Source organism: Thamnophis sirtalis, unplaced genomic scaffold, assembly GCF_051295495.1.
Source record: "Thamnophis sirtalis isolate CommonGarterSnake01/CBP01778 unplaced genomic scaffold, rThaSir2_p1.2 scaffold_3, whole genome shotgun sequence".
Lineage (NCBI taxonomy): Eukaryota > Metazoa > Chordata > Lepidosauria > Squamata > Natricidae > Thamnophis > Thamnophis sirtalis.
Window position 1 is genome coordinate 36,209,064 of NW_028261383.1, and position 23,482 is coordinate 36,232,545.

Below are 23,482 nucleotides of genomic sequence, written 5' to 3' on the forward strand. Positions count from 1 at the left end.
CTGAATGGCAAGTCTTTTTCAAGGACCCAGTACTGGAAAGACAGATGTGGGAAATGCAAGAGTAGCAGCTCAGTTGTCCTTAAAGCGACAACATGGAGCTTGGAAAAAACGTTCTGTTCCTGAAAAACCTTTTAACTGAGATGATGTAGGTCAGTTTGTGCCGAGGTTGAAATCAGAGAATGTGCCGAGACCTGCCTTAAAGAATAGTTGATAACGTTCATTGTCCGTCTTCCCAAACTGGTGCCTTTTAACTGAGCTGGAACTAAACTCCTAGACTTCTTATCGTCTGCAATCCCAATCCAGCAGGATACGGTAGGTCAGTGATGGTGAACCTATGACACACGTGCCAAAACTGACATGTTGTGACGTTTTGGGTGACATGGCAGCGTTCACCAACACTCAACAACAACTATACTTGAAAGACACCCTGTTCTCACATGATATTAGTTGACCAGAGGAATACCGTTGATACAGTTTACTTGGACTTCAGCAAGGCACTTGATAAGGTAGACCATAACCTATTACTAGATAAAGTAGAAGAATGTGGGTTAGACAGCATCACCACCAGATGGATTCGTAACTGGCTGACCAACTGCACTCAACATGTAGTCCTCAATGGAACTGCATCTACATGGAGGGAAGTATGCAGTGGAGTACCCCAGGGATCTGTTTTAGGCCCATTACTCTTCAACATCTTCATCAATGATTTGGATGAGGAAATAAATGGGGAACTCATCAAATTTGCAGATGACACCAAGCTGGCAGGAATAGCCAACACTCCAGAAGACAGCCTTAAGATACAGAAGAATTTGACAAATTTGAACAGTGGGCACTATCTAACAAAATGAAATTCAATGGTGAAAAGAGTAAGGTTCTACATTTAGGCAACAAAAACGAAATGCACAGGTACAGTGTAGGTGGTACCTTGCTCAATAGTAGTAACTGTGAAAGGGATCTTGCAATTCTAGTGGACAGCCATTTAAATATGAGCCAGCATGTGCAGCAGCTGCCAAAAAAGCCAACACAGTTCTAGGCTGCATAAACAGAGGGATAGAATCAAGATCACGTGAAGTGTTAATAGCACTTTATAATGCCTTGGTAAGGCCACATTTGGGATACTGCATTCAGTTTTAGTCGCCACGATGTAAAAATGATGTGGAGAGTCTAGAAAGAGTGAAGAGAAAATCAACAAAGAGGATTGGGGGACTGGAGACTAAAACATATGAAGAACGGTTGCAGGAACTGGGTATGTCTAGTTTAATGAAAAGAAGGACCAGGGGAGACATGATAGCAGTGTTCCAATATCTCAGGGGTTGCCACAAAGAAGAGGGAGTCAAACTATTCTCCAAGGCACCTGAGGGTAGGACAAGAAGCAATGGGTGGAAATTAATCAAGGAGAGAAGCAACTTAGAACTGAGGAGAAATTTCCTGACAGTTAGAACAATTAATCAGTGGAACAACTTGCCTCCAGAAGTTGTGAATGCCCCAACACTGGAAGTCTTTAAGAAGACGTTGGATAGCCATTTGTCTGGAACGGTATAGGGTTTCCTGCCTAGGCAGGGGGTTGGACTAGAAGACCTCCAAGGTCCCTTCCAACTCTGCTATTGTATTTTCTTGATATTCAGAGGCCACATGGGAATGGGGTATGTGGTCACGCAGCCTCTGAACCCTCCTAAAATAATTTTATTTTGCTCATATTTCATTTTTGCAATCATTTTATATTTCTTTCTATAATCCACAGCATCACACCTGATTGGACTGGTTTTTTTTTAAGTAAATGAATATGCAAAGAGTTGCTTCTCTTTTGTTGGGGCAGTGACACAACAGGAGTGTCAAGTTAGGCATTTTCTGAATTTTTGACAGCCTGAGCCCAAAAGGCTTCCCATCACTGTTGATCCAAATGCTCCTGAGAGTCCTTGTCTTAACAGCCATTGGTTTAGTGACAGTCCAAAGTCACAGTAGCCCTGTAAAAAGTGACAGATGACTGCTTTTCACACTTACGACAGTTGCAGCATCCCCACTGTTATGTGTTCAAAATTCAGGCGCTTGGCAACTGACTCGTATTTATGACGGTTGCAGTATCCTGGGGTCGCGTGACCACCTTCTGAGACTTTCTGACAAGTGTCAGCTTGGGGAATCTGGGGAAGCCAGATTCACTGAACAACCATGTTGCTAACTGACCAACTGTAGTGATTCACTTAACAGCTGTGGCAAGTGGGGTCGTAAAAGGGGGCAAAGCTCACTTAACAATTGTCCTGCTTAGCAACGGAGGTTTTGGGCTCAATTGTGGTCCTAGGTCAGCGATGTCGAACCTTTTTTGGCTCGCATGCCATAAGGGGGGGAGCGCGGGGGGGGGTCGTGCGTGGGCCTGCCCCACCCATAATGCAGCATGTGACCACCACCCCAGTGCGCATGCGCGCATGAGAGGCACGACCCCATTTTTTGCATGATTTTTTGGCCCACCTCAGGCTCCAGAGGCTTTATAGGAGTCTGGGGAGGGCGACAACCCCCCCCCTCCCCCGGGGGCTTCAGGGACCTTCAGGAGGCTTCCCTGAAGTCTCCGGAGTGTGAAAAAACGGTCCTGTGGGCAAACTGGAAGTCACTTCTGGTTTGCTCCCAGGGCCGGTTTAAGCCCTCCGGAGGTTTCAGGGAAGGCTCCAGAGGGCAAAAACCAACCGGAAGTCCATTCCCAAACTTCCAGTTTGCCCATAGCGTTGTTTTTTTGTGCTCCGAAGACTTCAGGGAAGCCTCTGGAGGGCCTCTGGGGGGAGGCGGGGGGGGGCTCTTTTTGCCCTCCCCAGGCAGGAGCAGGCATAAAGCCTCTGGAGCCTGGGGAGGGCGAAAAATGGCCTCAAAAAAAGGTTGAACTCAGCTGGCCAGCGGGCGCATGCATTCCCTGACAAATGGCTCAGCGTGCCACCTGTGGCAGGCATGCCATAGTGTGGCAGGCATGCCATAGGTTCGCCATCCCGGTCCTAGGTGAAGGATTGTCTGTAAATTTACCTCTTTGGGATTTTTGCTTTTACTTCCATATTTGCTCCATAGAGGTCTTAGTTCAGGAAGGTCCATTAGTGCTCTTGGTAAGTTAGGAATCCTTCCTAATTGCCTTACAATGTACCTTACCTGTAGGCCAGCCCCTATCTGGAGTGATGGATTCAGTTTAGGAATTAGAGGTGTAGTTTTGCCTGGGCGAAAAACCATCTTGTGGCCCCTAAGAAGACCATTTTGACAAAACGTTTTTCGAACCCACCATCCTATGTTCAATCATTTTGGTTAGTTGGTGGACAGGTGTATCTCCAGGCACATCTTGAAAGGAAAAGATGGGCTCTTATGAAAGCCATGATAGTGAAAGAGAGAAGCAGATTCTGTAGCATTCGAAGTTTTGTGTTGAATGTCCGATTACAAATCAGTTTCATTAGAGGTTTTGAGAGCCCCAGAAGGAAGAAATGTGCTTGGAAACCAGATGCTGTATTTAGTGTGAATAAGAGAAATGGTTTTCTTCTGTGGTGGGGGGGGGGGGAAACTTCTGGGGGCAGGTAGATCTTTATTTCTATTGATTTATTAAATTGATACCCTGCCTCTATCTGATTGGATTCTAGACAGTTAATAATTTATAGTCATACACAATAACATTAATGTTTGTGTTGGAGGTGATTCATTATATGATACTTTTTAATGTGTTATGTATTTTATGATGTGTTATAAAGTTGAGACTTTGGGGAAAGTGCAGAGAAGAGCAACTAGGATGATTAAAGGCCTAGAGACTAAAACATATGAAGAACAGTTGCAGGAACTGGGTATGGCTAATGTAGAGAAAAGAAGGACTAGGGAAGACATGATGGCAGTGTTCCAATATCTCAGGGATTGCCACAAAGAAGAGGGAGTCAAACTATTTTCCAAGGCACCTGAGGGCAGGACAAAAAGCAATGGGTGGAAACTAATCAAGGAGAGAAACAACCTGAATTAAGGAGAAACTTCCTAACAGTCAGAACAATTAACCAGTGGAACAGCTTGCCTCCAGAAATTGTGAATGCTTCATCACTAGAAGTTTTTAAGAAGAGAGTGAAGAGCCATTTATCTGAAATGGAATAGGACCAGGATGGCGAACCTATGGCACATATGCCACAGGCGGCATGCGGAGCCATTTGTCAGGGCACGCAAGGCATTGCCCTGTCAGCTGGCCAGTGCGCATGAAGCCTTCCCTGAAGCCTTCCGAGCACAAAAACTAGCCCTACGGGCAAACCGGAAGTTCAGGAACAAACTTCTGATTTGTCCGTAGGGCCGTTTTTAGTCCTCCAGAGCCTTCAGAGACCCTCAGGAGGCTTCCCTGAAGGCTCCGGAGGACTAAAAACAGCCCTACGGACAAATCGGAAGTGACATAAAGCCTCTGGAGGGCAAAAAAAGCATGCAAACAATGGGGGGAGCGCTGGTCATGCGCACATGCACACTGGGGTCACGCATTGCATTATGAGTGTGCCACGCCCATGTGTGACCCCCTCCTGCACTCCCCCCCTTTTGGCACGCGAGCCAAAAAAGGTTCGCCATTACTGGTATAGGTTCTCCTGCTTGAGCAGGGAGTTGGACTAGAAAACCTCCAAGGTTCCTTCCAGCTCTATTCTGATCGATTAATTGCATATCAAATAATACGTATAATAAAACTTTGCCGGGCATATGACTCAAAGGTCTCAGAAGGCCTTAACAATTTTCTAGAATCGGCCGTTCTCAGCTTGAGGGAGATATAGGCTGTTACTTAGGAAGGAAACCTCTACAGGAATCGCCTCCTGTTCCATCATATTCCTTGAAAGGGGGAGACCTTGAGTAAGCTCTCTCTGGCCATCTAGGGTTGGGTGGGCCGAATTTATTAGTCAATTAGTTTATTAGTTTGGTGCTCTGGTCTCCAGGCTATATAGCAGTGGTGGCTAACCTTTTTCTAAAGATGTGCCAAAATTGTGTGTGTGTGCTATAGCGCGCATGCGCTTGTGATTCCCCCCTCCCCAGGCTCTGGAGGCTTTCCTGAAGCCCTCCGGAAGGCTGAAAATCAGCTGGCCAGCGTGCCGGAGCTAAGGGGTGCCATGCCGGCAAATATGGCTCCGCTTGCCACCTGTGGCATGCGTGCCGTAGGTTCACCATCACTGCTATATAGCAACCAAGCATGCATATTCCTTTTGGGGACATACTGGTAACCAATGCAGCAGTGATGTATCATGTTATTTTGAGACTGGCCAATAAGCATGTGGGCCACACTATTTTTGAAGGGTGGCTGGGTGTAGCTAGAAGATGACAAGTCAAGAATGGATTGTCTTCCATCCATCCTGTTTACCCCCTTATCGTGTGGGATATGAGCTGAAACTGGAGCAAGATCTTCTTGGCCACAGCATCCCCCTAACAGAGGCTATGAATCCAAAAAAAAATACCCCCAAGGGTTTGGGATAGGCAAAGGAGGTATTATTTATGAACCCTGTCACCTGATTTTAGTGGAAGACAATGCAAAGAATTTGGGCTTCTTGGTTGTACCTGCTGAGTAGGCCCTTGAATTGGAATAGTGGATTTGGTGACGTGAGAAATATACCATCTCTGTTTTGAAATGGTTCATCTTGTAACAGGGAGTTCCATCTGCTAACCCTGCAGTCACGATGGGGACTCTGGAGAATAAATTCCTTTTCTCGCATTCTCTCGCTCTCTCTTTCTCCCTCTCCTGACTCCTGTGTTTGTGAAGCTGACAGGATAAATAGCAAACCCAGTTGGCTGCCATTCTGTTTGGACTTCTGTTTTGTTGTTTTTTTAATCCAAGCCTTCCACCGTATCCTCTGGCTGCTCTTTCCGGACTCGAAGCTGGTGGCAGTGGGTGGTTTTCTACTGCTTCCATTCAAATTAACAGTGCCGGTTTCTAGCCTGCGAAACACTGGGGAGATGAAAGGGAATTTTTGATGGGCAGGTTGGTGCTATACCCTTGGGATGACCTCTTGGGAGGAAGGCCTGGTTCTCTCTTTGAGAGAAAGAAGGGAGAGCTGCATCTTCAAACACAGTAAAGATGTTTTTTTTTCCTCCCCTTCTTAAGACATTTAGAACAGATGCCTTTGAACTGTAATCTCCCTTAGCGTTTCTCTCATCTGGAATGAATTGCTTGCTTTTCTTCCTCCCCCTTCCCACCTCCCCCCCATTAGTACATAGATCAGGTGGGGAGGAGGCAGGCCACCGAGGGGAAACCGTGGCCTTACTGCACATAAAGCAGAACCTCTCCTGTGGTTCCTGGCTTTTCACAGAATGGCAGGGAGGAGGGAATAGATTTATGCTCTGAGGTGCAATTGGAAATCCTTGGGCTTTTCTCCCCTCCTCCTCCTCCTCAGTCCTCCCACTCTGGAAAGGATGCTCCCAACTTGAGCCTGGTGGAGGGAAGAAGAGTTGCGCGTGGCAAATATTGGAGCTACGGGCCAGCAGGTTTCATCCCCAAAAGTTCTTGGATGAAAGCTCAGCCAGCAGGACGGAGCACGAGTCGCTCTTCCTGCCTCCTGAAGAGCCTTCCCTTAGAGGGTGGAGGAAGGAGGCAACAGATTTGTTTGGAGGAGGGGGAAACTGCCTTTCCCCCCACTGCTTCCTCTTTTTATTCAGCAGCAGGAGAGGGCAGGTGGAATGCGAATCCTGTGGGGCTGGCGTGGCAAATTGCAAGCAAGAGGAAAGGTTGGGGGAAGGAGGCTTTTCCTACTGAGCAGTAATTGGTCAAGGACGTGCAATTTCTGGGTTCAACTTGTTGGCTGTCACATTCTCCCCGACTCCTCGTGTATCTGTGCATTTCTTTCTTTTTTTTTAAAGAAGGACTTTTCCAAAACAGGCTTAACCCATGCCCACCCAAAGCAGCTTTCATTTTCCACTTCCTGTGTTGCCTTTTGCTTGCAGCTTCTTCCTAACCCAACGTGTAAAATCCAGGGGTCTTTAGAGGCGGGGAGAGGGGGGAATAGCGCAAGTCATAGGCAGACACGGATTATCTTCTCTTCGAACCCCTGGCATCGCAGGCTAAACCAAACAAACCCAGAAACAGGACCGTTTTCCTGGGGAATTTCAGCTTCTGCTTTTGGACCATCTCCTGATCATAAACTCCATTTAATTATGCATCAAAGTGCATAAAACAAAAGATGGAGAAACCACCTGCATCATGACAATTCTGTGCCTCTTCTTCCCCATAAGAGGTCTAGGAAACAACTATGAATAGTTAATCATCTTCTGAGCTACATCAGTATCTCTGTATTGCAGCTGTTATTTTGTCAGTTCATGTTTTGAGACGGAGCTGTGAACCAGAAGCCCACCTACCCCCCCATTTCAGGGGTTGAGACCCCGTTTAGGCAGCTTTAGAAACCCAATATGTCTCACCCACCCACCCCCATATCCACCTCGCCTGTGAAATAATATAGGAGAGTGGCACAGTGGTGTATGATCAGCGTATGGATTTTATGTGACCCTCTTAAACATTATTATTATTATTGTTATTCTTACAGGCTGGTGACTCTGACCGAGAGGGAATCCCGGCTTAAGGAAGTGCGCTCAACGTTCTTGTCTACCTACAACAGCACCGTGGGGCTGAAGTTGGTGTCGCCAAGCTCATCGGGAGCCATCGGGGGTCTTCTGGAGCAATTTGTTCGGGGCGTAGGACTCAGAGGAAGCAGTGTCCTTTGACATTTCATCTGCCTGCCTACCACACTGTCTAATCCCACAGGTGAAGGAACCTCAAAGCCATGTGACCCCCCCAAGTGCCAGCTCCTGGTTTGTGTCAGAGCCCTTGGCTGCCAGACATCCAGCTCTTCTGGGTCCATCTGACTGACTGGTTTGCAGTCTGTGTTATTTCAAGCTGGGCTGATTTCTACTGGAAACAAGGGGTCCTCTCCTCAGTCTTTTAGGACTTGGCAAGCACTGACATATCACCAGTAAAATGTGTCAAAACCTCCTCGTTCTGACTCTGTGTGTGTGTGTATGTTTGCTTCCCCTTTACCTACGTCCTGTTCTGAGTTTGGCCTGGAATGGCTCTGAAGATTTTGTTAAAAAATGCTACTTAGAATGTGAGTTCTTTGGGGTGAACAAAGAAGCTGCTAATGGAGGTTCAGGGGTTCATTTGGGCTCTTCAGACCAGCTGCAGAATTCTCTCCAATTCTAGGCAACCTAGGAGTTCTGGCCCCAAGAAATCTAGATCACATCCCCCCCCCCCCAAAAAAAAACCCACATTAGTTTGATCGTTCATAGTTCCGTACCTGTGAGTCAAGCTTGCCGATTTTGTTTAACTGTACAATTTCATTATTTGGCATAATTTATTTTGGGATTGCTAATCATGTAGCAATGGAACTCTTCCTATGTCATCCCACTCACTGAAAATCTGATTTAGCTGTTATTGCGGCTGCCGAAATCTCGGCAGGCAATACCCATTTGCTTTTAAATAATGCTTTCTTTTTTTCTTTTTTGCTTCACATGAAAGCTGAGATTTTTTCAGGAAGCATGTTCTCTAGTGCCTTTTCTGTACCACTGAAGAAATCAATTATATTTTAATGCTAGCCTAGATAAGAGTGCTTTTTCCACCTTGAGTATAAGGTCTCACATTTAAAAGGGGGGGTGTAGTAAAATATAAATGCTCTCTCTCTTCTTTTTTTTTTTCTTTTTGCTTCTGAGCATTGAACTGCCCTGCCATTTGGTTGGAACTTCGGAGAAGAAACTTGCTGTAACAGTATGATGTATTAACATGTAAAGCAGCGCTTTTTAATTGGAATAGCTCTCTGTATTTGCTATTTTTCAGAGGTGCAAGATTGCAGTTCCCTTGCCAGTGCTGGGCGGGGAATTATGGAGTTTGCAGTCCAAAGCCTCTGAGATAGCTGGAGTAGATGACTTATAGATATCTCTATCCATAGATAGTGTATGGCCCTCAAGAGGTTTCAGACTGCAATTTTAATTTTTAAATTAGAATAACAGAGTTGGTCGGGATCTTGAAGGTCTTCTAGTCCACCCCCCTGCTTAGGCAGGAAACCCCACACCACTTCAGAAAAATGGATATCCAACATCTTCTTAAAAACGTCCGGTGTTGGAGCATTCACAACTTCTGGAGGCAAGTTGTTCAATTGATTAATTGTTCTGTCAGGAAATTTCTCATTAATTCTAAGTTGCTACTCTCCTTGATTAGTTTCCACCCATTGTTTCTTGTTCTACACTCAGGTGCCTCGGAGAATAGCTTGACTCCCTCTTCTTCGTGGCAACCCCTGAGATATTGGAACACTGCTATCATGTCTCCCCTAGTCCTTCTTTTCATTAGACTAGACATACCCAGTTTTTGCGACCGTTCTTCATATGTTTTAGTCTCCAGTCCCCTAATCATCTTTGTTGCTCTTCTCTGCACTCTTTCTAGAGTCTCCACATCTTTTCTACATCGTGGTGACCAAAACTGAATGCAGTATTCCAAGTGTGGCCTTACCAAGGCATTATAAAGTGGTATTAACGCTTCACGTGATCTTGATTCTATCCCTCTGTTTATGCAGCCTAGAACTGGGTTGGCCTTTTTGGCAGCTGCTGCACACTGCTGGCTCATATTTAAATGGTTGTCCACTAGGACTCCAAGATCCCTTTCACAGTTATTACTATTGAGCAAAGTACCACCTATACTGTACCTGGGCATTTCGTTTTTCTTGCCTAAATGCAGAACCTTACTCTTTTCACCATTGAATTTCATTTTGTTAAGATAGCGCCCAATGTTCAAGTTTGTCAAGATCCTTCTGTATCTTAAGCCCAATTCCCAAAGTCGGTTGCCATAGATCACGCAGAGTGAGATTCATGGGAGAGCACCAGGTGTAGGCTGATAAAGCTGCTGCCGTGTTATTCCTAAGATGGAGCCACTGATGAAATCAGGTCACATTCTTTCCTGATGACCCAATCAGTCTATTCCTTCCTCTTGATTTATATAGCCTCGGTAATGAAGCCTATTAATGGCAGGAATTTTCTACGCTATGTTCCCCCCCCCCCCTAAACTTTGATATGAGGTGATTGAGCAAAAGCACCAGGATGTTAAGCTGTTAAAAAGAAAAAGAAATCAAACCTCACGCTGAAGCTGGAATTGCTTCCTTTTCCAGAAGAACTGCGTGTATTTTATTGCAGGAGAATCACACTCATTTTCCCCACCTGTAATGGAGGGTAATTATTACCCACCGCAGAATTGGGACCTTGGAAAAGGAAAAAAGAAAAAGAAACTTCACAGGGGTTCATAAAAGGGGCTGGGGCAGAATGCTGATTCTGTATGAAGCACGTTATTTTTCACTTGGTTGATGTACCGCTGTGACACTGAGGGAATCCAGGACCAACAGTCAATTCGAACATGTTAGTTATGAAACTGAACTTCTGTCTCTGGGCGAGCCCAGAGCCTTGCATGCATGCCATGGATGCCGTCCTCAGCATAATTGAGAATAAGCTCCCTGGCCCCTCGTGGCCTCGGACCAATTGCAATAAATCAGACAGTAATCCTAATGTGTTCCAGCACCCTGGCTGAGCGGGTAGCCTGCCCTCCCGAATAAAAGAGAATTGCCGTTCCCAGGCAGAGACTCCGTTCCCAAAACTCAGCCGCGCTCTGGCTCTATCTTTAAGACACCCGCGAGGCAGCTACAACGTCTCTCTTCTTCCCCAAGTTTATCACAATCGCCCAAAAAGTCCCAAGTCCCAGCTAGGACGGACTTCCGATCCCCAGATCCCTTCTCTTACTCTTCACCTCCCGCTTGGATGGCTTTGAGCGGGCGTTCAGAGCGAGCGCTGGGCTAACTCCTCCGGCTTCCTCCAAGTAGCATCTGATGAACAACGGCGGACCTTTCAAATTGGAAGCGGGGTGGGTGGGCAAGAAAGAAGCGGTAAGGGGAAAGGAAGGACGAGCCTCGATCTCCTGCTCTGCCTGATACCTCCCCCCCCCCCCGCAACCTCCCTCTCTCTCTCTCTCCGTTCTCGTGGAGGCGGAGCTGCGAGGGCTTTGAGGGAGGGGCCGCCCTTTCTCCAGGCAAGAAGGACTTTCCGACAAGCGGCAGCCGCCGATGGGTTCAGCACCTCGGACAGTTCCTAGGCGCGGCGGTGGGCGGGGGCGCGGCGGAAAGAAAGGGCGGGAGAGTCGTGGCCCTGCCCGGCTCTGGGTCCTCCTCCCCCAATACGCAACACGTGCTGCCACCTGGCGCGGCTAGACGGAGCAAGAAGCCGGAGCGATCGACGGAGCCTCCTGCGCCTTCCCGCCCCATGGAGAGCGCCCCGCGTTCCCCCTAGCGCTTCGGGAGGCTGGCGGCGGAGATGGCGTCTCCGGGAGACCTGGAGTCCGCTCCCTCCCGAGTGCCAGCCACCAAGGTGGAGCTCACCGTATCCTGCAGGTGAGTGCGGAAGTGGCCCGCGGGAAGGGAGGAAGGAAAGAGAAGCTCCCAACCCCGACGACCCCTGATCTGCTAGCCCCACCGCGGGAAGCTTGGCTGGATCTCAACTCACCTTCCTTGGATATGTGGGAGCGGGGGGAGGGCAATGGGATGGAGAGCTATGCTTCTTAGCTGAGGAACCTGCATGAAGACTATGCAAACTGCGATCAGGAGCAGCCCGGGGTGGTGGTGGTTGTTGGTGGTTTTTTTGTACAAAAGTGTATGGTGAATATCCCTGCTGGGTGTGTGTGGGATGTGGAACACAGTGTGCAAGTAGGTCGTTTAAAACACTCAATACATTTCGTGATTGGGGAATGCGTCCAGTTGAGGTGTGACACTCTTATATAGGCTGCTTTATGTCCAGTGGGGTACAACCAGGGTTGTGAGTGCTTGCACATAAACCAGAGTTTCTTTTCTGTATATGTGTAATGCTTGGCGTCTTTTACTCTTGGCATTTCTGTGTCCATGTACTGTCAACTCTCTTCTTCACTTATTCTGCATTTGTTTGGTTCCGTGTACTTTTTCACCCCATTGTTCCTCTTCCATGTATAGAGTAGAGTGAACAAGCAGCTACCCATTTTGTGTTGTGTTGGCAGTGGCTAGTTTGTGCATATTTATGTTCTCTCAGTATTTGGGAATTAGGTGGGTTTTCCCCCCACACTAGTTGCCTTTTATGAATATCATCGCAGGCACTCATATTTCACTCATATTTTCCATCTTGTACTACAGGCAAAATGTCATGCACTTGAATTATAAGGCTGGGGATGAATCAAATATCACAGTTTCCATCTTATCCCTAACAAGAAGAATTGTTCTTTACTAATGAAGATCTAACTACAATCAGGGCTTCTTTGCAAATTTCAAGCCTATTTTGTTTTAAGTTCAGTCTGATTTGTTAATATATACATTTTTTTAAAAAAAAGAATGTGACCTACACAGAGTTCCATGTAAAGTTCTAAACTTGACTCTGCAAGGCATGTCCAATAAATTTGGCAAAATCCTGAAATCCCTTCATAGGAAAAAAAAAATCTTTCTACTCGTCATGATTAAAAGTTTTAAAACATATATTAGCTTTTGTGAGAAGCCCAGAAATTGGAGACAAAAAGAATTTCCAGTAGTCAAAACTTCAAAACACCCATACAGTTGTTCCCCTTCACTTTTTTTTTCTTTGGCTTCATGTGTCAATGCTGTTGCCTCCCAATATTCATGTTTAAATGCTGTTGCCTTTGAATCCATGTTTCAGTACCCATGAATACAACCTATGAATGTCAGCTTGGACGTTTGTCAGAAATTAAGCAGGGACAATGATCTCTGGCATTTGTGGTGTGTTCATTTGGCCAACCCTACTCAACTCGGACTAGTTATTCCAATAGCTTAATAGAGGATAGCAAAAATCTATGTACTATCCCAAAGGCTCACCGGTTGGGTGCACTGCAAAATGTTGGGTATTTTCTCCCGTAGGGTGTTATGCCCCGTATTTGAGGAGAAGACAGGCAAGAGTTGTGCCTTTTTGGCCCTTGCGGGCTCCGAATGGTTAGGAAGCCCGGTATATAAGTCGATAGGGAAGGCTGATGGGGGAGCCTAGCTGCAGGGAGAGAAGGCCTGTACCGCAGCGGTGCTGTAAGTGAATCGTTCCTGGCCCCTGGAGGCTGGGTTTAAAAATAGATCTGAATGGATAGAGAACAGAAGCCTTCAGTCAGGGAGAGGAGAGGAGATCCCACCAACGATAAGCATCCCTCCGTTTTGGTAGGAAAAGAGCAGGGACCTCTTTCCCATGAGGAATAGAAAGCATGGGTGACCCCTTGGTGCCACAAGGCCAAGGGGTGTCATTGTCACCTATGGCAAGTCTGCATAAAGCAGAGAGTAGGGTGCCGAGGAGGAAGGTAAGTGCACAGGACATCTGTTTAGTCAAGGGAGGTAAAAGTTGGCTTCATATTTAGCAGCTCTGTGCTGGGGAGGAGTGACGGGGATGCCTGCCCTTCTACTCTTGAGGACCCGGATTGTTGTTGGGGGCAATATATGCTGACTCTGTAAACCGCTTAAAGAGGGCTGAAAGCCCTATGAAGCGGTATATAAGTCTAACTGCTATTGCTACTATCCCAAAGGCATTTTTGCTTGCCCCTTGCCACTGTAGGTTGAATTCAAAGGGATCAGTTCAGGCACAACTATGTTTTTATGTTTCAGCTGTGATGTTTGGGGGTTCCTGAGTTCCTCAGGTGGGGAAGGATGTTTTTAGGAAAATGCAGCGCGTCCTCGACTTACAACAGTTCGTAGAGTGACCATTCAAAGTCACATCGGCACTGAAAAAAAGCGACTTCTGACCGCTTTTCACACTTACGACCGTTGCAGCATCCCCATGGTCATCTGATCAAAATTCAGACGCTGAGCCACTGGTTCATATATATGAAGGTTGCAGTGTGCCGGGGATCATGCAATCCCCTTTTACAAGCCTCCGACAAGCAAAAGTCAAATGAGAAGCCGTTGCAGAGATTGAGAATGCTGTGAGCACCATACTTTCCATGGTACTTCTTATACAGGTAGTCCTCAACTTACAACAGTTTGTTTAGTGACCGTTCAAAGTTGCAACAGGGCTAAAAAATGTGCCTCATGACTGTTTTTCACAGTTACGACCTTTGCAGCGTCCCCATGATCACAGGATCAAAATTCAGCCAATGGGTTCCATATTTATGACCGTTGCTGTGTCCCAAGGTCACAGCAGGGTCATCAAAAAGGATCCCCTTCTGCAACCTTCTGACAAGCAAAGTCAATGGGGAAAGGCAGATTCACTTAACAACCGGGTTACTAACTTAACAACTGCAGTGATTCACTTAACAACTGGGGCAAGAAAAATGGGGCAAAATTCACTTAACAGATGTCTCCCTGAAGAACACAAATGTTAGACTCAATTATTTATTTATTTATTTGTTTGTTTGTTTGTTTATTTATTTATTTATTTATTTGACTTATATACCGCTTCATAGGGCTTTCAGCCCTCTCTAAGCGGTTTACAAATTTTTTAGCAAATTGAGTCAGCAACTTGCCCCCACAGTCCGGGTCCTCATTTCACCCACCTCGGAAGGATGGAAGGCTGAGTCGACCTTGAGCCGGTGAGATTTGAACTGCTGAACTGCAGATCACAGTCAGCTGAAGTGGCCTGCAGTACTGCACCCTAACCACTGCGCCACCTCGGCTCTTTTTTTATGGTTGTAAGTCTAGGACTACCTGGACTATGCATCATTTGGGCCACCCAGATGGCAAAGAGAGATTTAAGGATGGCAAACAGAGAAGGAAACTTACTGAGGACTCCAATGAACTTCAAAGGTGGGCCTACTGTACAGTAGTACGGGTAGCCCTCAATTCACATCCATTCATTTCATGTCCATGGGGATTCTCAGTCATCCAGGTCATGGTTCTCCCAAAGGTGCTTTTTCAAGAGGCAACTGGACTTCCGGGTTTTTCTCTGAAGACGTTTCGCTTCTCATCCAAGAAGCTTCTTCAGCTCTGACTGGATACTTTTGAATTAGTTTTTCATCTGTCCCTGTTAATATCAGTTCTAATTCTGTCGGTTCTTTATAGAAACCATACATTTTAACATCTTCCTCATACCTTTGAAAATGTTACAAGATTCTAAAAACAAAAGGTTTTGGGTTGCCAGATCGGGAGCTATATTACCAGGCTTCTGTTCTCACATGGGTGAAAGAATGGATAAATTTGAGGCATTGACGATTATTAATAGCAGTAGACTTATAGCAGTAGACTTATATACCGCTTCATAGGCCTTTCAGGCCTCTCTAAGCGGTTTACAGAGAGTCAGCATATTGCCCCCAACAATCTGGGTCCTCATTTTACCCACCTCGGAAGGATGGAAGGCTGAGTCAACCCTGAGCCGGTGGGATTTGAACCGCTGAACTGCTGATCTAGCAGTAGCCTGCAGTGCTGCATTTAACCACTGCGCCACCTTGGCTCCTTAACATGATCTTCAGCTGGGGTGGCACGCATTTTTATGGTATGGGGAAAATAAAACACATAGATATTTTCACAGACATTATGTTAGAAAGGCTTTGTTGTTCATTTGGGGAAAAATCAAAGAAAAACATTATATGAAAATACCAGCCTGGCTCCCCACAACGGAGTCGTTGATACATCCGAATGTTGTTAACATGGGGGGAAATTACAAGATATAAAGACATTTTGAATGAAAAAGGGGAACTTAAAACTAAGCAAGAATTGAAAACTCAAGGGATTGATTTAGCATGGTGGCTGCCCATGCAAATACAATCAAGATATGACAAAGATGTTAAAATGTATAGTTTCTACCGTGTTTTCCCAAAAATAAGACAGGAAGGATTTTGGCTATGAAGGTTGAAAAATCATGAGATTTGAAGAGAGAATCCCCCTAAAATCTGGCCATTTAAAAAATAGGTAATTTTATTTTTGGTAGCTACCCCACGGATTATTGAGTGACATTGAATAGTGTGAATTATGGTTGGGTATCTTCCTCCACTGTTTTCTGGCAATTCACACCATGCCATTCAAAAGTCAAGTATGGTCCTACTGTGTTTTCCCCAAAATAAGACAGGGTCTTATTTTCTTTTGCCCCCCCCCCCAAATAAACACTTGGCCTTATTTTCGGGGAGGTCTTATTATTTTTGAGGTGCAGGAGGTGGTGAGCGTGGTCATCTCATGGCTGGTGCTGTGTTGCAATATTTTCAGGGAGGGCTTATTTTAGGGGGAGGGCTTATTTTAGCACATGAGCTCAAAAGCCCGATTGGGCTTATTATCCAGGGAGGTCTTATTATTAGGGAAACAGGGTATAAAGCTCTGACTGGATTCTGAATCCTTCCATTCCCCACCATCCAGTCAGAGCTGAAGAAGCTCCTTGGATGAGAAGCGAAAAGGTTTTCCAAGAAAAACCAGAAAGTCCAGCTGCCTCTTGAAAAAAAGCACCTGTGGGACAACCATCCGTTTAGCGACTGTTTGAGGTTACGATGGCACTGAAAAAGTAACTTACAACCAGCTCTCCAACTTACAACTGTCGCACATCCCCATTGTCACATCATCAAAATTCAGGTGCTTGGCAACTGACATTTTATTAACTGTATGATGGTGCAGTATCCTGTGGTCATCTCCTTCCTAGCCAGTTTCTGACATGCAAACTTAATGTGGGAAGCTGGATTCACCGAACAACAACTGTAACAACTCAACAACAATGGCAATTTTAAAAAAATGTTGTGAAGTCGGGCACACCTCACATAACAACTGCCTTGCTTAGCAATGGAAATTCTGGTCCCAATTGTGGTGGTAAATTGAGGACCTGTTTTGTACAATAGAGCCACCCATGAAGTCATATTCAAATTTATGTTTAGATTTGGCTAAGCTAAGGTTAGTCTTCTCTAACCTGGTGTTTTTTTTTTAGACAGGTTAATGCCAGGGATCTCCAACCTTGGCAACTTTAAGGCTTGTGGACTTCAACTCCCAGAATTCCTCAGCTGAGGAATTCTGGGAGTTGAAGTCCACAAGTCTTAAAGTTGCCAAGGTTAGAGACGCCTGGGTTAATCCACAATTGCTGTTGTTGTAGCAGCAGAGCCAGTGGCCCTCAGACAAACCCTCACAGCAGAAGTGGGTGAAATTAGGCTGGAAGGGAGGGGAAATTCAGAAATCCTCCTTAACTAGGAAGCCTTGTGGCAACCTTGGTCCAGTCCAGTTGCTATCTCTGGAGTGAAGATCAACATGAATAGGCCACAGCTCCTGTCCTGAATGTTGTTAAAGAGAAGACAAATGCCCCCTTTTTTGCATCTTTTTGCCCTCTCCAGCCCCCAAGGGCACTTTGCAGGTTTCCCAAACCCTCTGCCCATCCATTTTTGCAAAAAATGGGATGCATGGGGGCAGGGTTTCAAGAGGCAAAAAAAAAATGCTGTATAAGACGCACCCAGATTTTCACCCTCTTTTTTGGAGGAAAAGGTGCATCTTATACTCTGAAAAAATGCAGTATTTTACATCCTGGGTTCGTAATGTATTTAGGTTCTTACATGATTGGTGCAACTGCTGAATTAATCCATTTTCTGTTTCATACACTACATTGAACAGTCATTTGTCCCACATGCCAAATCCTTTACAGTAAGGTTCTTGTCATGTGAAGTCAGCTAGAGACATACTAGCAATAGCAATACGTACCACAGACTTATATACCATGACACAGTGCATTTACAGCCCTCCCTAAGTTGTTTACAGAGTCAGCCTATTGCCCCCAACAATCTGGGTCCTCATTTTACCCACCTCGGGAAGGATGGAAGGCTGAGTCAACCTTGAACCGGTCAGGATCGAACTCCTGGCAGTGGGCAGAATTAGCCTGCAATACTGCATTCTAACCACAAGCTTGTTGGTGCACACCTATATTAAGTGTGTTGTACAAACCCAGTCAGTGTATAGAAGTAGATTTAATTTACCACATGTTTTAACATTTGTTAAAGAAAAAGATGGACTTACAACACCTCTTGTCTTATAACATGCATCATGGGTCATTGTGCCACTCACATCAGTGGTGTATTAACCATTAAGCAATCTAAACACGTGCTTAGGGCACCAGGCCCAAAGCGGGCACCACAAAGTTGAGAAAGAAAGAAAAAACCCAATGAAGATTTGTACAGTTTGTACAAAGGAAGGGGGCACCAAGATTTGTTAGTGCTTAGGGCACCAGTGAGCCTTAATTTGCCACTGACAGACATACCTATGTGTTCTGACTCCCTCCTCCATCCAGTAACGAAAGCCGAGACACACTTAAATGGAATGTCCTTTAATAACAAGACCAGAATCTCGGTGGCTGAAAGCCAAGTAAACAAATAGATAAGGACCTTGGCAGCAAGTCCGACAAACCTTGGCAGCAATTCAGACTAACTCTGGCAGCAATCCTGCCTTCCAAGTTAGTTTCTCTTTAGTCAAAGCGTTGACTTCTGCAAGAAGGGCGTGACACAAGCAGTCTTTTTTATAGTCTGGAGACGAGCCTAATGCCCATCAGCTGAGCATAATTACCTCCTGTAATTACGTAGTTGTTCTTGACACCGAGTAGCTCTTCGAAGGCGTGCATCCCGGAACAACTCACTGTTGGTTTCTGGATCACTCTCCTTTGTCTCCTCCCCAATGATCCAATGCTCAGGCGCCACCTGGTGGCCAACCAGTCTCTCTGCGCCCTGCTCGGAGTCGGAACCCTGTCCAGGGTCCTCCACATCCTCCAGGGCCGACTCATAGGGCCCCTCGCTGTTGGAGTCTGGTGGCAGCTCCAACGGCTCCTGCTGGGCCACAACACCTATGTATATTACATATGCAATAGTGAGTTGTCTTTTCCAGCCTGGATTCTTGAATGTTATCAATTACCCCACTTATTACTGTCAATCAACATGGTTTTCCTGAGATGATGGTTGCAGCTTTATACCATCCAATATTTTTTTGCTTTTGGAATGGCTACTCTGCTTTGGGCTATAGTTTTTGTTCTTGGCCCTCTTAAAACAAAGGTGGATGTTTGCATACAAAAATGTCTTGGTGTCATCATGACAGTTATACTCAAAAGAAATATGCTGTAATACTTATGCACATGATACACTTATAAGTATGCACTTATACACCTATGGTTGGACTTAAGCTGTGTAGATAAAATTATCCGCTTCAACATCCAACCAGTCAATCACTACTTCAGCTTCAACCGCAATAATACAAGAACACACACCAGATACAAACTCAATGTAAACCGCTCCAAACTCGATTGCAGAAAATACAATTTCAGCAACAGAGTGGTCAACACCTGGAATGCTCTACCTGACTCCGTTGTTACATCCTCAAACCCCCATAACTTTAACCTTAAACTGTCTACTGTTGACCTCACCGCGTTCCTAAGAGGTCTGTAAGGGGCATGCATAAGCGCACCAGCGTGCCTACGGTCCCCATTTATTCGTACCCATTTCGTTCATACTCATTTTTATTCTTATACCTATTATCTTGTAAATGATTGACAAATCAAATAAGTAAATAAAAACATAAGCAGCTACATTAGCAGAAACATGTAAGGAACTCAACCTGTCCTGAGGAAGAACAAGTTTAATCAATTGAAAGAATAGCAGCGAAGCCTCCCGGAGTGGTAAAAATAGCAATGAAATTAGCAATAGATAACAATTTCCCATAATATAGATAGTCCTTGTTTAGCAACCACAATTGGAACTGGCGAGTTGGTTAAGTGAAGTGGTTGCTAAGTGAACCAAGACTGTGCTTATGATCTTACTTCATCTTTCCTTTGCTTTCCAGATCTGCAAAGGTCATAAAAGCAAGGACCAGTCTCAAAGTTACTTTTTTCATCACTGTTGTCACTCTGAATGGTCGCTAAATGAGGCAGTTGCTAAATGAGGACTTCCTGCTTATTAAGCGTGGTTAAAGGAAAGGTGAAAAAGTAGCAAAACCAAGTACTCTCCTACGCTGTATTGGGAAGAATTGTGCATTACTAGTGAGTAATATGTATAGAATTAGAAACATCAAAATAACTGGCTGAGTAATTCTGGGAGCTGAAGTCCACATATCTTAAAATGACCAACTTTGAGAAACACTGATTTAGATGGTGGTTGAGCAGTGTGTCCAAGGTATTAAGATAAAAACATCCTCCTCCCCCCCCTCTCTCTCCCTCCCTCCCTCCCTACCTACCTACCTACCTACCTACCTACCTACCTACCTACCTACCTACCTACCTACATACATACATACATACATACATACATACATTATATATATATATTTTACAACCCCCGGTATGCCCAAATATGGGAGGAAGATCACTACTTCCATTCTCTGTCCTTTGGCTCGTCACAAGAGACCATCCAGGCAGAAACCCAATATTTTTACTGTTGCCTTTTTGTTACATTTTGTTGTATTTGTGCTGATAAATAAATAAAGGGAGACTAGTATAGATCTATTTCAAGCTATTTAGCTCTCATCAGCAAGCCATACCCTTACTGGGATTTGAACTGAATAGATACCTTTCACCCTGGCTTCGCTGATAACGGATAAGAGCCTGTGGCCTAATGGCTAAGATGTCTGCCTAGCATGTAATATAGTCCAGGTTCGGCCGGCTTGCTGGAAAAGCCAACTTTTTAGGGCGTGTCGGAAGGATTGGAGGTCAGGGATTATGCAAAGCTCCGGGGTCAGCTCATTCCAGAGAGAAGGCTCTCCCCCTGGGGGTTGCTAGCCGACACTGTCTGGCTGATGGCACCCTGAGGAGGCCAACTCTGTAGGAACGCACTGGACGGTGGGAGGCTACTGGTGGCAGTAGGTGGTCTCGCAGGTACCCTGGGCCTAATATGGTATTCCAGTTGAACCACAGAGCACCCAAAGCTGCGCATGTGCCATTCCATGTTGGAGCAGTTGGAGCTTTTGGATGGTCTTCAAGGGCAGACCCCTGTAGCGCACTTTGCAGTAGTCCAATCAGGAAGTACCTAAGACCGTGATGGCAAACCTGAGTGTCCAAACTGCACGTGCGTGCATGCCCAAACTGAAAGGTGCACGTGTGTGCGAATGTGCACATGCATGGCAGTGGTGGGTTCCGGATCCCATTGCAACCAGTACGGCGCAACGGGGGCCAGCATCCACCACATGAATGTGCGTGTGCAGTGTGCGCATGCGTTCTTGCCTCCGCGATGCTCCAGCTGCTCGGTGGAGCATTGCACAGGCGCTGTATGCTCTATGCGCAGAAGCGCAGAAGAGCTCAAATATAGGTAAGGAGGGTGGGTGGGTTCTCCGGAGCACTGTACCAGAACGGTACCTGGTGCTCCCGGCAGGCACCGGTACGCCCGTACAAGGGCGTACCGCCTGCAACCCACCACTGATGCGTGGACATGCATGCATGTGCGGACATGTGCACATGCACAGCAGAGACCCAGACCAGCTGGCCGACAGGAGGCAGGGCATCCCAACACCAGCAGCAAAAGATGAGGTCTTTTTCTTTCATGAGCGTCTGTTCCGTTGTTTGCAAGGAAACAGAAGCTCACGAAAGAAACGCCATGGAGATCTGACTTGGGGCGATGGCATGGGTGGCAGCAGAGAGGGCTCTGCGTGCCACTTCTGGAACGCGTGCCATAGGTTTGCCATCACGGACCTAAGGCATGAGTCCTTCCTGCATCAAGCCCTCTTGATGCAGGAATGGGCACATGTGGTGCACCAGGTGGAACTGTGCAAAGGCCTTCCTGGCCACAGCTGCCACCTGCTCTTCCAGCAGGAGGATCAGGCACAAGCTAGCGGAACAGCTCTGAGAATGGGTCAAATGGGTTTCTTTATTGTCGATCACCAGTTTACAAGGAACTTACCAGTGTATGCCTTCCTTTAGGAAATGTCGAGTTTAGAAATAAGGGTTTGAACCGAAATGTTTCTCCCTCATAACAGACTCTAAACTGGAATATATCCAAAAAGGTTACAGCTGGAATATATCTAAAAGCTGGAATATATCTAGAAAGATTAAATGATGGAAACCGTGAACCAGTGGTGGGATATGACCGGTACGCCCCGGTACGAGCGTACCGGTGCATGCTGGGAGCACCAGGTACCATTCCGGTACGGTACTCCGGAGAGCCCACATGCCCGCCCGCCCTCCTTACCTGTATTTGAGCCATTCGGGGCTTCCGCACACAGAGCGTACAGCACCTGCGCGACGCTCCGCCGAGCAGCTGGAGCATTGCAGAGTGTCACAGGCGGTAAGTATGTGCGTGCTGTGTGTGTGCATGTGGTGGATGCCCGCCTCGTTGCATCGTATCGGTTGCACCGGGATCTGGAACCCACCACTGCTGTGAACCAGAGTTGAATAAAAGCGAGATGTTTCGTTACTCATCCAAGTAACTTCTTCCGAGTAACGAAATGTCTCAGGTTTAATATACATTTTGGTTCTAGGTTGCCATCATTTTAATCTTCTTAAATACTTTTGGCCTGGATGACTGATTTACATGTTGGCTTTTTATTTTGGGGAGAAACCCCCTGCAGTCCCTATGGCAAGAGTTGATTCTTTCCAACCAGTCTCTGCCTAACCAAGTATTCATTTTGACCGAAGAAGTTACTTGAGTGAGGCATTTTGTTACTCATCCAAGTAACTTCTTCAGAGTAACGAAACGTCTCAGTTTTAATCAACTTTGATCTGGTTGCCATGATGGAAGCTTTTTTTAGATGCCATATTTTTCAGAGTATAAGACGTACCTTTTCCCTCTCAAAAAGAGGGTGAAAATCTGGGTGCATCTTATGCACTGAATACAGCGTTTTTGACCTCCCCAAACCCTGCCCTTTCACAAAAAGGGACATTCAGAGGGTTTGGGAGGCCTGCAAAGTGTTCCTGGGGACTGGGGAGGGCAAAAATGAGTGAAAAACTGGCAGCCCTCAGGAGCACTCTACCAACCTCCTAAAGGCTATGCTTGTCCTTTTTTTCACAAAAAAATGAGGCATGCAGAGGGTTTGGAAGGTCTGCAGAGTGCAAAAACTTTTTTTTTAATTTACCTCTTCAAAATCTTAGTGTCTTATGCTCCGGTGCGTCTTATACTCCGAAAAATGTGGTACTTTTGGCCTGGATGATTGAACCTTCATTTACAAGCTGAAATATAGTTTTAACCAGGAGTGGGCTTCAAAAATTGTAGCAACAGGTTCACTGCCCAGTTGCTGGATGGGCGTGGCCATGGTGGGCGTGGCCTAGTCAGCCTTCTGCACCATGGCAGGGGGGGTTCACCCTCACCAGGCTCCGGAGACTTTCCTCGAGCCTCTGGAAGTGCGAAAACTGCTTCCCCCAGGCTCCAGAGGCCCTCCAGAAGCCGGAATCAAGCCCATTTCCAGACTTCCGGAACCTCGAGTAGGCCTGTTTTTCCCCCTCCCAGAGCCTCCGCAATGGCCCTGCACTTACCTGGCATGATGAACGGGCCGTGTGGAGACTCCTGGGAGGGGCGGAGTTCAGTGGTGGGTTCCTACCAGTTCGGCCAAACCGGTAGTGGTATGGCGGCCTGGGTCACTGGAACCAGCAGCGCTTCAGGCCTGCCATACCCCCAAACCAGTTCCCTGGTCTCTTCTGCAGTCACTGGCAT

The 23,482-nt window shown here is 46.2% G+C and overlaps 2 protein-coding genes across 4 annotated transcripts in view; both read left to right on the plus strand.

Moving 5' to 3' along the window:
* MTMR14 (myotubularin related protein 14) overlaps nt 1-7,936 on the plus strand; it is a 112,733-nt gene extending 104,797 nt beyond the window's left edge. For all 3 annotated transcript variants that reach the window (XM_087708671.1, XM_087708673.1, XM_087708672.1), the window contains one exon: nt 7,491-7,936. In XM_087708671.1, the coding sequence (XP_087564797.1) occupies nt 7,491-7,668 (178 nt within the window). In that variant the 3' untranslated portion in view covers nt 7,669-7,936. The remainder of the gene's footprint in view (nt 1-7,490) is intronic.
* Nucleotides 7,937-11,021: 3,085 nt separating this feature from the next.
* The window catches only part of LOC148047918 (copine-9-like), a 47,560-nt gene continuing 35,099 nt past the window's right edge, over nt 11,022-23,482 (plus strand). Inside the window, exon 1 of the mRNA XM_087708193.1 lies at nt 11,022-11,360. Within this exon, the coding sequence (XP_087564319.1) occupies nt 11,284-11,360 (77 nt within the window). The 5' untranslated portion in view covers nt 11,022-11,283. The remainder of the gene's footprint in view (nt 11,361-23,482) is intronic.